Genomic DNA, 14,507 nt, shown 5'->3' on the forward strand with positions numbered 1-14,507 from the left:
CAACTTTGCCACTCAACGTTGCCACTCAACGTTGCCACTCAACGTTGCCACTCAACGTTGCCACTCAACGTTGCCACTCAACTTTGTCACTCAACTTTGTCACTCAACTCTGCCACTCAACGTTGCCACTCAACTCTGCCACTCAACTCTGCCACTCAACTCTGCCACTCAACTCTGCCACTCAACGTTGCCACTCAACTCTGCCACTCAACTTTGCCTCTCAACTTTGTCACTCAACGTTGCCACTCAACTTTGCCTCTCAACTTTGCCACTCAACGCTGCCACTCAACTCTGCCACTCAACTTTGCCACTCAACGTTGCCACTCAACTTTGTCACTCAACTTTGCCACTCAACTCTGCCACTCAACGTTGCCACTCAACGTTGCCACTCAACTCTGCCACTCAACTTTGCCACTCAACTTTGCCACTCAACTTTGCCTCTCAACTTTGCCACTCAACTTTGCCACTCAACTTTGCCACTCAACTTTGCCTCTCAACTTTGCCACTCAACTTTGCCTCTCAACGTTGCCACTCAACGTTGCCACTCAACTTTGCCTCTCAACTTTGCCACTCAACTTTGCCACTCAACTTTGCCACTCAACTTTGCCACTCAACGTTGCCACTCAACTTTGCCACTCAACTCTGCCACTCAACGTTGCCACTCAACTTTGCCACTCAACTTTGCCACTCAACTCTGCCACTCAACTCTGCCACTCAACTTTGCCACTCAACTTTGCCACTCAACTTTGCCACTCAACTTTGCCACTCAACTTTGTCACTCAACTTTGCCACTCAACTTTGTCACTCAACTTTGCCACTCAACTTTGCCTCTCAACTTTGCCACTCAACTTTGCCACTCAACGTTGCCACTCAACTTTGCCACTCAACTTTGTCACTCAACTTTGCCACTCAACTTTGCCTCTCAACTTTGCCACTCAACGTTGCCACTCAACTTTGCCCTCTCCTCTCTTGGCTACGGTAGGACGTCGTCTGCCACGGAGGCGTTTGTGGGTTCGGCAAAACCGCGAGGGGCTAGCGGAGGCACCTTGTCCTTGGCACGAGACCCCGACGGCTGCGTAGCCGCGCCGGTGGTGGCGGTGGTGGCGGTAGTGGCGGCGGTGGTGGTGGTTGAGGTGCCTGTCGGCGATGCCGCGGGTGGCGGTTGGGACGTCGCCGACGCCGGAGAGTTTGCCGGAGAATGACGCTGCTGCTGCTGCTGCTGCCGCTGCCGCTGCTGCTGCTGCTGCCGCTGCTGCTACGGTCACACGCAGAAGTGGGGGAGGAGGGTCGTCACGTGGGGGTCGTGACGTGGGGGTCGTGGGGGTCGTGACGTGGGGGTCGTGACGTGGGGGTCGTGACGCGGGTTGTGCCCCCTTCCCTCCTGCCCTCCCTCTCACCGTCAGCGGGGAAGAGAGCGGCGTGGCCGGAGCCGCCGTCCCCGGCGACGCGACGGCGGCAGGAGCGGCGAGCGCCACCGGCACCGGCGTGGCGGGCGAGGCCGGCGCCGGCTCCGTGCCGGACGCACGCCGGTTACCCGCCGACGGCGGCTGCTGCTGCTGCTGCTGCTGGTGCTGCTGCTGGTGGTGGTGGGCGGTGTCGCGGCCGCCGCCCGTGCCGTCTGTAACGGAAAGAGGCGGTCGCCCATCGCCCGCTCAGCTATGAGGTGTTGACTACCTCGCCTGGTACGCAGGAGGTTGTGGGTTCAATGCTGACCATGATACTTGCTGCTGTATGTTCGGATTGTGCGTCTCTGTCTCTCCCCATCCTACGGAGTGAGTGGAGTTTGTAAGATCTCCCGCTGTCCTACAGAGTTTGTATGATCTCCCCCTGTCCTACAGAGTGAGTAGAGTTTGTATGATCTCCCCCTGTCCTACAGAGTTTGTATGATCTCCCCCCGTCCTACAGAGTTTGTATGATCTCCCCCTGTCCTACAGAGTTTATAAGATCTCCCCCTGTCCTACAGAGTTTGTATGATCCCCCCCCGTCCTACAGAGTTTGTATGATCTCCCCCTGTCCTACAGAGTTTGTATGATCTCCCCCTGTCCTACAGAGTTTGTATGATCTCCCCCTGTCCTACAGAGTTTGTATGATCTCCCCCTGTCCTACAGAGTTTGTATGATCTCCCCCTGTCCTACAGAGTTTGTATGATCTCCCCCTGTCCTACAGAGTTTGTATGATCTCCCCCTGTCCTACAGAGTTTGTATGATCTCCCCCTGTCCTACAGAGTTTGTATGATCTCCCCCTGTCCTACAGAGTTTGTATGATCTCCCCCTGCCCTACAGAGTTTGTATGATCTCCCCCTGCCCTACAGAGTCTGTATGACGGCGCCACCTACTTAGCGACGGTGCTGCAGCGTGGTGATTTGCCTCCTCGGCCGCCGAGATCTGCATGAGCAGCGCCAGCTGCTGCCGCTCCGACAGCGGGCAGAGGCGCGTGCCGCGTGCCACGGCGCCGGTGCCCCCCGGGGCGCCGTGGGTGGCGGCGCCGGTGGCTCCGTGGGCGGCGCCGGACGCCACGGTGCCGGCGCCGCCAACGCCGCCCGAGTCTCTCTTGAGCCGCTTGCGCTCGGGACCAATCCGCTCTGCCCGGCACGAAGAGAGAGGGGCAGGAGAGCGGGGCAGGAGAGAGGGGCAGGTAAAATAACTATTAACAAAATAACATCCCTCTCTTGATGTCCTGCATGGGCGTTGTGACTGCCGACGTGGTGATTGTCGGCGTGGTGATTACCGGCGTGGTGACTGCCGGCGTGGTGACTGCTGGCGTGGTGATTGCCGGCGTGGTGACTGCCGGCGTGGTGAGTACCTGTGTCAGGCGGCTCACTGGCCGGGCTGGCGGTGAACGAGAGTCGGCGTTTGGACTTTTTGACATCTTTGGAGGCGACGCTTCTGTCCGAGCAGCGCAGCGACTTGTCCCGGTCCTGGTGAGACAAGGCGGAGTCTCAGTGAGACACACACAGAGACACACAGAGAGACACGCAGAGAGACACACAGACACACACACACAGAGACACACAGACACACACACACAGACACACACACACACAGACACACACACACACAGACACACACACACACAGTGACACACACACACACAGTGACACACACACACAGAGACACACACAGAGACACACACAGACACACACAGACACACACAGAGACACACACAGACACACACAGACACACACAGACACACACAGTCACACACACACAGAGACACACACACAGACACACAGACACACACACACACAGACACACACACAGTGACACACAGTGACACACAGACACACACACAGTGACACACAGACACACACACACACAGTGACACACAGACACACACACACACAGTGACACACAGACACACACACACACACAGACACACACAGACACACAGACACACAGACACACAGTGACACACAGACACACACACACACACAGTGACACACAGACACACACAGACACACAGTGACACACAGACACACACACACACACACAGACACACACACACACACAGTGACACACAGACACACACACACACAGTGACACACAGACACACACAGACACACAGTGACACACAGACACACACACACACAGTGACACACAGACACACACAGACACACACACACACACAGACACACACATAGACACACACAGTGACACACACAGACACACACAGACACACAGTGACACACAGACACACACACACACACAGTGACACACAGACACAGGGAGGTGTCAGTGGTGTGTGCTGGCGGCTGCCCCCTCACCTTGCGGCCCGTCGACCCCCCCGGTGCTTCTCCCCCCCCGTCCTGCGCCCCCCCCCCGCCCCCCAACGCCACCACCTTGGGCATCGCCGCTCTCCCTCTCCGCTCTCTCTTCGCCGCTCTCCTTTTGCCGCTCTCCTTTTGCTGCTCTCTTTTTGCTGCTCTCTCTTCGCTCTCCTTTTGCCGCTCTCCTTTTGCTGCTCTCTTTTTGCTGCTCTCTCTTCGCTCTCCTTTTGCTGCTCTCCTTTTGCTGCTCTCCTTTTGCCGCTCTCCTTTTGCCGCTCTCCTTTTGCTGCTCTCCTTTTGCTGCTCTCTTTTTGCTGCTCTCCCTCGGCTCTCCCTTCGCCGCTCTCCCTCTCCGCTCTCTCTTCGCCGCTCTCCCTCTGCCGCTCTCCCTTCGACGCTCTCCCTGTGATGCTACGGGGCGTTCTGCGTCGCTCGCTGCAGACTCCTGGCTCCGTGGCTCCTTGGCTCCGTGGCTCTGTAGCTCAGTGGCTCCCTGGCTCAGTAGCTCAGCGACTCTGTAGCTCTGTGGCTCAGTGGCTCCGTGGCTCCCTGGCTCAGTAGCTCAGCGACTCTGTAGCTCCGTGTCTCAGTAGCTCCGTGGCTCTGTAGCTCCGTGGCTCAGTGGCTCCGTGGCTCCCTGGCTCCGTGGCTCAATCCTCTCGCTCGGAGCCATGCCAGTGCTCAGCAGGGCACCGCCTGAGAAGAGAGGAGATGATAAAGTGGTGGTGGTGGTGGGGGAGAAGGTCGTGGAGGTGGTGGAGGTGGTGGAGGAGGTGGCGATTGAGGTAGTGGTGGAGGGGGAGGTGATGGAGGAGGTGGTGATGGAGGGGGAGGTGGTGGAGGAGGTGGTGGTAGAGGTGGTGGTGGTAGAGATGGTGGAGGAGGTGGTGGAGGAGGTGGTGATGGAGGGGGAGGTGATGGTGGAGGTGGTGGAGGTGGTGATTGAGGTAGTGGTGGAGGGAAAGGTGATGGAGGGGGAGGAGGTGGTGGAGGAGGTGGTGGTGGAGGAGGTGGTGGTAGAGGTGGTGGTGGTAGAGATGGTGGAGGGGGAGGAGGTGGTGGAGGTGGTGATGGAGGTGGTGGTGGTAGAAGTGGTGGAGGGGTAGGAGGTGGTGGTGGAGATGGGATGAGGAGATGGTTAGACACAGAGACACAGGGCTCTAGACACTGCAGTGAGTGAGTACACAGTGATGGGTAGACACAGAGGTGTGACGTCGGTGTGACGTCGGTGTGACGTCGGTGTGACGTTGGTGTGACGTCGGGGGGACGTCAGGGTTTTGGGCAGTGGAGTCACGCAACGCACCGTACGGTGCAGTGGTGATGCCGACTCCGGTTCACACCGCCCATCCCCCCTTCGCCGCGCGCTCTCAAACAAACGCTCAAACTATTTTTGATTTAGTGATAGGTTTCTACCCTTTCAACTGGTACAAAAACTGACGCCTTTATACAAGGGATCATGTTTGCAATAACCACAACACAAGCAGTCAAAATGCAAACAAAAAGAAACAACTCTGAAAATGATATGCATATCATTATCAACATCTCCTCGCCACCGTGATGCTGATGAGAGACGCAGACTCCACATAGACCTCCTGTAGACCAGGCGAGGTAGTCAACATCTCATAGCCACCGTGATGATGATGATGATGAGAGACACACAAACTCCACATAGACCTCCTGTAGACCAGGCGAGGTAGTCAACATCTCCCGCAGTCTCGCCACCAATCGTTCCTTCCCACTCTCCCTACCACTCCCTGCCACCTCTCCCCTCTCTCTTATTTCTTCATGGGAACTATAAACTTATTTTACCAGCTGTAAGGCCTCCACTGTGCTAGTGCGTAGCATGCCGCGTCAACCCACACGGTTTACCCCACACGGTTCACCCCATATTCTTGTCCAGGGAAATAGAGTTTTCAGGTCCATAGCAGCGTACAGCCGATGCAATATGGGCAACATTTGTTGTCTATTCGTTTGTGTTTCTCCCTCGTGATGGGACGTTGCAGGATGAACGTTGAGATTTCTAAGGGGCACGGGGTGACCGATACGGTCTGGATTGGTCTGTAGTAAGGCAAGGCGCTGACAAGGCGTTGACAGCTTCCAGAAGGACCCATAGCGCTCCAAACTCAAACTAGTCTTAGTGTCATCAGCTGTAAGGCCCCCCAGAGCTACACACGATAGCAGCTCAAGTGGTTCATCATTATCATCGTCCTCTGGACATTTTCAGCGGACAAGTAGTCTCAACGCACGTTTCTAGACTCATAGAGACCCATAGATTCACGAGAACAGAGACACACAGAGACCCATACTCGTAGAGACCCATACTCCTAGAGACCCATACTCATCATACTAAAGCTAAGCCATATTCTTGGTTCATATTCTTGGTTCTTTAGGTAAATTCACGTAGAGGGGAAACAATAAAATAATAAAAATATGAAACAATTAAATTCTCACGACGTTTCGGCCACAACGCACGCAGCCGTCCTCAGGTGAAGAACAGGTCTGTCGGGAAGACAGCGTCTGAATGAAACACCCCAAGCTTGGAGCGTCTATTTAAGCTGGGTTGGAGGGGGAAGAGCGCCTTGACAAAAGAATTTGCATATCGTCGTGAGAATAATGTTATTATGTAAAAATTGTATTATTTTATTATTTCCCTTCTACATGACTTTACCGAAAGAACCAAGAAGATGACTCCCTGCAGTCACGAAAGCTTTAAATCGAAATTTACAACCAATTAAACCGGATTTCTCCCAATCTCAGATGATCGGGTGTCCAAAACCACGACTGTGCCACCCTTGCTGTAAAAAACACCAACAACCGCCATTCGCCACTAAGTGGCGGTGACGTCACCACGACGCTTGTGCCAGGCCATGTGCACCTTGAAGCCACGTGAAGTGTCGAACGCCCGCTGGCAGGAGGTCACGGGGCAGACCCAGTTGCCACGGGTCGACTGACTGAGATGACCGAGATGACTGGCTGATGCACCACCTGTGCCCCCTACTGTACCAACTTGCTGTGCTTTAGCCACCCGGCGCTCCGCTCGTTGTTGTGAGCGTCGCTCCTCCGCCCTCCGTTGTTGTTGGAGGGCGACTGCCTCCAACTGCCCAGTAGCGTCCTTCCCATGCTGTACACACGCACACACAGGCTCACCTTGCCCGCCACATGCCCCTGCCACAACCCACACGCGTTGAGATTATTTGGATTATTTTGCTGCTATAAATGTCCAACTAACGAGTTACGTCCGTTGAGCCACTGCCATCTGCGATGGCTTCAGAGAACGACGCTACAGAGGCTCAGTCGGCTTTACTTGGAAAGGTAAAAGGCTTCGTTTTAATTTGCACATTTTTTCAAGCGATTTGTTTACCTTTACGATACGGGGACTCATCCTCCACTTACGAACTTCTGGAGATACGAACAAAAAAATGTCGAGTTTCCTGTTTGGACCGAGGGTCGTAAGTTCAACCACCACGCAATAGATGGCGTGGTGGTATCTACATGTGCAGGACGTGAAGATCCAGTGTCATCTGCATCTACAGAACGTGAAGAACCAGTGGCATCTACATCTACAGAACGTGAAGAACCAGTGGCATCTACATCTACAGAACGTGAAGAACCAGTGGCATCTACATCTACAGAACGTGAAGAACCAGTGGCATCTACATCTACAGAACGTGAAGAACCAGTGGCATCTACATCTACAGAACGTGAAGAACCAGTGGCATCTACATCTACAGAACGTGAAGAACCAGTGGCATCTACATCTACAGAACGTGAAGAACCAGTGGCATCTACATCTACAGAACGTGAAGAACCAGTGGCATCTACATCTACAGAACGTGAAGAACCAGTGGCATCTACATCTACAGAACGTGAAGAACCAGTGGCATCTACATCTGCAGAACGTGAAGAACCAGTGGCATCTACATCTACAGAACGTGAAGAACCAGTGGCATCTACATCTACAGAACGTGAAGAACCAATGGCATCTACATCTACAGAACGTGAAGAACCAGTGGCATCTACATCTACAGAACGTGAAGAACCAGTGGCATCTACATCTACAGAACGTGAAGAACCAGTGGCATCTACATCTGCAGAACGTGAAGAACCAGTGGCATCTACATCTACAGAACGTGAAGAACCAGTGGCATCTACATCTACAGAACGTGAAGAACCAGTGGCATCTACATCTACAGAACGTGAAGAACCAGTAGCATCTACATCTACAGAACGTGAAGAACCAGTGGCATCTACATGTGCGGAACGTGAAGAACCAGTGGCATCTACATCTGCAGAACGTGCAGAACCAGTAGCATCTACATCTACAGAACGTGAAGAACCAGTGGCATCTACATCTACAGAACGTGAAGAACCAGTAGCATCTACATCTACAGAACGTAAAGAACCAGTAGCATCTACATCTACAGAATGTGAAGAATCAGTGGCATCTACATCTGCAGAGCATAACCAGTGGCATCTACATCTGCAGAACGTGAAGAACCAGTGGCATCTACATCTGCAGAACATGAAGAACCAATGGCATCTACATCTACAGAACGTGAAGAACCAGTGGCATCTACATCTACAGAACGTGAAGAACCAGTGGCATCTACATCTACAGAACATGAAGAACCAGTGGCATCTACATCTGCAGTACGTGAAGAACCAGTGGCATCTACATCTGCAGAAATAGCTTGAAAGTATTAGTTTAGTCTGTGTCTCTATGGGTTTCTATTTGTCTATGTGGCTCTATGGGTCTCTATGTATATACATGTGTCTCTATCTCTATGGCTCTCTATGCACATCTATTTGTCTCTGTATTTATATGTGTCTATGTGTTTAGAGGGATGATGATATCAGCCACTTGCTGGAGCTGCTATCATCTGTGATGGTGGTGGTGATGGTGGTGATGGTGGTGATGATGGTGGTGATGGTGGTGATGGTGTGTGTGTGTGAGCTGCTATATTCTGTGATGGTGGTGGTGATGGTGGTAATAATGATGGTGGTGGTGATGGTGGTGATAGTGGTGGTGATGGTGGTGATGGTGGTGATGGTGATGATGGTGGTGATGGTGGTGATGGTGTGTGTGTGTGAGCTGCTATATTCTGTGATGGTGGTGGTGATAGTGGTGAAGGTGGTGATAGTGATGGTGGTGGTGATGGTGGTGATAGTGATGGTGGTGGTGATGGTGGTGATGGTGTGTGTGTGAGCTGCTATATTCTGTGATGGTGGTGTTGATGGTGGTGAAAGTGGTGGTGATGGTGGTGATGGTGTGTGTGTGTGTGAGCTGCTATATTCTGTGATGGTGGTGATAGTGATGGTGGTGATGATGATGGTGGTGATAGTGATGGTGGTGATGGTGGTGGTGTGTGTGTGTGAGCTGCTATCATCTGCGATGGGCCAGGTCGCTTCAGTGAAAGATCTCCAGCACAGCAACTCAGTGGGACCTTACAGCTGGTACCAATAAAAACATGTTAGTTTAAAAAGCTCAAAGTCAATCTTGTGATTGTGACACTGGGATATCTGTGACAAAAAAAAAGCTTTACACCTCATCGAATTTTCCTTCCGGCATTAATAAATCTTATTATGATCGTAGGCCGAAGACTACCATGTCGCGAAAATCATTTTGTGACCGCGCAGGCAGAAGATGTGACGGGAAGACGAAGCATAGCACGCACACAAAGATAAAGACCCCCGTATAACCTGACTAGACTGTTGGGTCAAGTGCTGTTAGCAAGCACCTATGAAGGCTACCGGCACGGTGGCACATGAGGGGGTGGGTGGCCAACACCACGCCCGGCCACCTTTGTCTCTCCAGTGGCGATGTTTACTACGCACCACCATACCAGGTACCCATTTGAGGCCGAGTCGACCTGTGCGTTGGTCGGATTGCTGGGTTCGTACCACAGCGCTAAGCACTACGTGACCGCTCCCCACACACACAGAAACGTAGACACACACACACAGACACACACATACAGACACACACACGTACACACACGCACGCACGCAACAACAACCGCCATTCGCCACTAAGTGACGGTGACGTCAACACAGCGCCTGTGCCAGGCCATGTGCACCTTGAGGCCACGTGAAGTGTCGAAAATCGCTGACAGGAGGTCACGGGACAGACCCAGCAGGTGCCACGGGTCGACTGACTGAGATGACTGGCTGATGCACCACCTGTGCCCCCTACTATGCCAACTTGCTGTGCTTTAGCCACCCGGCGCTTTGCTCGTTGTTGTGAGCGTCGCTCCTCCGCCCTCCGTTGTTGCTGGAGGGCAACTGCCTCCAACTGCCCAGTAGCGTCCTTCACGAGCCTCCTCCACAGAGGCCGATCTTGACACCGCTGGTACCGGTCATCGGCAAGTCCACTCGGCTCCACATCCTCCCCGTATCCCATCAGTCCATCTCTTCTCCAGCCCGTGTCGTACAAGTTGAGCCTCCTCTATGCGGCCAAACAACAGCTGCTTGGGCAAGCGGTGGCCGGGCATGCGGGCTACATGATGGGAATGTGTCCAGATCTCTCATGCATTTGTGAGCTCCGTAAACAATCCAGCCTGGTTAAACCCCGGATGGATTATAGGCAGGCCAGCCTGAATGTTTCTAACCAGAAAAGATGTTCCATTAGAGGGGAGGGTCCACGTTTCACAAGCATAGAGAAGGGAGGGAATGACTGTGGTCGAGAAGACCCGAAGCTTCGTGCAGAGGGACAGACCAGGTAGCTTCCACACAGTTACGCAACCGATGAAAATATGCCGCCCGACTGATTTGGAGTGAGACCTCTGCTGTTAAACCGGAGTTGGTCATGAGCACACTGCCCAGGTATGGGAAACTCTTCACTATCTCCACAACTACTCCATCGCCAATGGGGAGCTGAGGGGGTAGAGTGTTTGGTGGCACAAAATACCCAGGCAGGTGCTTAGTTTTGGTGGGACTGATGGTAAGGCCCCACCTCTCCGTGGCACGCTCCAGTCTCAGCAGCAGGACCTCCAACTCCTCCTCTGAGTGAACAGCAATTACCAGATCATCGACATACATAACATGGTTGACCGAAAGGGAGCCATCCCTCGATCGTACCCGGACATCAATCAGCCTCCCATTGTATCTGTACCAGATGGAAATTCCTCCGGTACAGCTACTGAAGGCTTCACGAACTACGTGGTCGAAATAGATGTTATATAATGTGGGAGCAAGAGGATATCCCTGTCGCACCCCAAGGTGAACAGGGAATGGCTCCGACTCCCGGCCACGTAGTTTTACCCGGGCCCGCTCACCATCATGAAGGTCCTTAATGATTGTGAGCAGAGGGTCAGGGACTCCGAAAGCACGAAGAACAACCCAGAGCCCAGGCCTACTGATGGTATCATAGGCCTTGACCAGGTCAATAAAGCAGAGATGCAGGTCTTTTTGGAATTCCCGACACCTCTTCTCTAGCAGTAGAAGCAATAATCCATCTGTGCAGGACCGCCCTTTCCTGAAACAGCATTGGGGCTCCGCAAGCCTCTCCTCAGCGTGCCGGCAAGGCGATGTTGAATAATCCTTGCCAGGACCTTTCCCGGCACACTGAGGAGTGAGATGCCCCTGTAGTTGTTACAGTCTGTGCGATCCCCCTTCTTAAAGAGGGGGACCACCAGGGCATTCTTCCAATCCTGCGGAACCCGTCCTGTGGTCCAGACAGTTGTGATGATGTCATGTAGGGCAGTCTGCACACAGATGCCACCCTCCCTCAGCATTTCAAACACACACGTACACACACACACTACACACACGTACACACACACACGTACACACACACACTACACACACACACTACACACACACTACACACACACACACTACACACACACTACACACACGTACACACACACTACACACATACTACACACGTACACACACATGTACACAGGCACTACACACACACATGACACACACACGACACACACACGTACACTACACACACGTACACTACACACACGTACACACACACAACAACCGCCATTCGCCACTAAGTGGTGGTGACATCACCACAGCGGTTGTGCCAGGCTATGTGCACGTTAAGGCCTGCCTTGATGGTGGTGGTGGCGAGGGTGGTGGTGAGGGTGATGAGGGTGGTGGTGAGGGTGGTGGTGAGGGTGGTGAGGGTGGTGGTGAAGGTGATGGTGGTGAGGGTGGTGGTGGTGGTGAGGATGGTGGTGAAGGTGGTGGTGAGTGTAGTGGTGGGGGTGGTGGTGGTGAAGGGAAGGTGGTGGTGAGAGTGGTGGTGTGGTGGTGAGGGTGGTAAAGGTGGTGGTGAGGGTGGTGGTGTGGTGATGAGGGTGGTGAAGGTGGTGGTGAGGGTGGTGGTGAGGGAGGTGGTGGTGAGGGTGGTGGTGAAGGTGGTGGTGAGGGTGATGGTGAGGGTGGTGGTGAGGGTGGTGGTGAGGGTGGTAGTGAAGGTGGTGGTGAGGGTGGTGTAGAGGGTGATGGTGGTGGTGAAGGGTGGTGGTGAAGGGTGGTGGTGAGGGTGGTGGTGAGGGTGATGGTGACGGTGAGGGTGGTGGTGAGGGTGACGGTGATGGTGGTGGTGAGGGTGGTGGTGAGGGTGGTGGTGAGGGTGGTGGTGAGGGTGATGGTGGTGGTGAGGGTGATGGTGAGGGTGGTGGTGAGGGTGGTGGTGAGGGTGGTGGTGGTGGTGAGGATGGTGGTGATGGTGATGGTGGTGGTGATGGTGGTGGTGAGGGTGGTGGTGAGGGTGACGGTGATGGTGGTGGTGAGGGTGGTGGTGAGGGTGGTGGTGACGGTGATGGTGACGGTGGTGGTGAGGGTGACGGTGATGGTGGTGGTGAGGGTGGTGGTGAGGGTGGTGGTGACGGTGAGGGTGGTGGTGAGGCTGGTGGTGAGGGTGGTGGTGAGGGTGATGGTGAGGGTGGTGGTGATGGTGGTGGTGAGGGTGGTGGTGAGGGTGGTGGTGAGGGTGACGGTGATGGTGGTGGTGAGGGTGGTGGTGGTGAGGGTGGTGGTGAGGGTGGTGGTGAGGGTGACGGTGATGGTGGTGGTGAGGGTGACATGGCGCGCTAACCACGGCACCCGAAGGTTTCGCTCACGACGCTGCTGTGGACAACTAAAAGACAAAGGCGACTCGACACCCGTCTGGAGAGAGACAGAGACACAGAGAGACACACAGAGACACACACAGAGACACACAGAGACACAGAGACACACACAGAGACACAGAGACACACACAGAGACACAGACACACACAGAGACACACAGAGACACAGAGACACACAGAGAGACACAGAGACACACAGAGACACACAGAGACACAGAGAGACACACAGAGACACACACAGAGACACACAGAGACACACACAGAGACACACAGAGAGACACACAGAGACACACAGAGACACAGACACACAGAGACAGACACGCAGACAGACACACAGAGAGACACACAGACACAGAGACACACACAGAGACACAGAGACACACACAGAGACACAGAGACACACACAGAGACACAGAGACACACAGAGACACAGAGACACACAGAGACACAGAGACACACAGAGACACAGAGACACACACAGAGACACAGAGACACACAGAGAGACACACAGAGACACACAGACACACACAGACACACAGAGACACACATACACACACAGACAGACACACAGAGACAGAGACACAGAGACACACAGACACACAGAGAGACACACAGAGACACACACAGAGACACAGAGACACAGACACACAGAGACAGACACGCAGATACACAGAGACAGAGACACAGACACACACAGAGACAGACACGCAGACACAGACACACACAGAGACACACACAGACACACAGAGACACAGACACACAGAGACAGACACGCAGATACACAGACAGATACAGACACACACAGACACACACAGAGACACACACACAGACACACAGAGACACAGACACGCAGATACACAGAGACAGACACACAGACACACACAGACATACACAGAGACACACACACAGACACACAGAGACACAGACACACAGAGACAGACACGCAGATACACAGACAGATACACAGACACACACAGACACACACAGACACACACAGAGACACACAGAGACACAGACACACAGAGACAGACACGCAGATACACAGAGACAGACACACAGACACACACAGACATACACAGAGACACACACACAGACACACAGAGACACAGACACACAGAGACAGACACGCAGATACACAGACAGATACACAGACACACACAGACACACACAGAGACACACACAGACACACAGAGACACACACAGACACACAGAGACAGACACGCAGAGACACGCAGACACAGACACACGGGGTACAACAACCACAACAACAACCACAACAACCACCACAACAACCACCACAACAACAACAACCACAACAACAACAACCACCACCACAACCACCACCACCACAACAACAACAACAACCACAACAACAACAACAACCACCACCACAACCACCACCACCACAACAACAACAACTACCACAGCGGCTGTCGCTATTCACGTTGCGGGGCGCCACTGAGGCGAAGCCTGCGGCACGAGGCCTCGCAGCGCCCAGTCTGAGGGGGGGGGGGGGTGAGGGGGGTGAGGGGGAGGGGGTGAGGGGGGTGAGGGAGGGGTGAGGTGGGGGGGTGAGGTGAGGGGGGTGAGGGGTTGATGGGGGTGAGTGCAGGTGTGGAGGGGTGGAGGGGAGGGGTGAGGGGGGTGAG

The 14,507-nt window shown here is 53.9% G+C and overlaps 1 protein-coding gene across 1 annotated transcript in view; it reads right to left on the reverse strand.

Moving 5' to 3' along the window:
- Positions 1-973: 973 nt before the first annotated feature.
- LOC133338963 (rho GTPase-activating protein 17-like) overlaps positions 974-14,507 on the reverse strand; it is a 26,145-nt gene continuing 12,611 nt past the window's right edge. Inside the window, exons 2-6 of the mRNA XM_061547089.1 lie at positions 3,764-4,177; positions 2,803-2,917; positions 2,336-2,581; positions 1,398-1,618; positions 974-1,255 (exon numbers count right to left, since the gene is read on the reverse strand). Of these exons, the coding sequence (XP_061403073.1) occupies positions 974-1,255; positions 1,398-1,618; positions 2,336-2,581; positions 2,803-2,917; positions 3,764-4,177 (1,278 nt within the window). The remainder of the gene's footprint in view (positions 1,256-1,397; positions 1,619-2,335; positions 2,582-2,802; positions 2,918-3,763; positions 4,178-14,507) is intronic.

This window comes from Lethenteron reissneri, unplaced genomic scaffold, assembly GCF_015708825.2.
Source record: "Lethenteron reissneri isolate LAM-NWPU_2019-01 unplaced genomic scaffold, ASM1570882v1 scaffold_1639, whole genome shotgun sequence".
NCBI lineage: Eukaryota > Metazoa > Chordata > Hyperoartia > Petromyzontiformes > Petromyzontidae > Lethenteron > Lethenteron reissneri.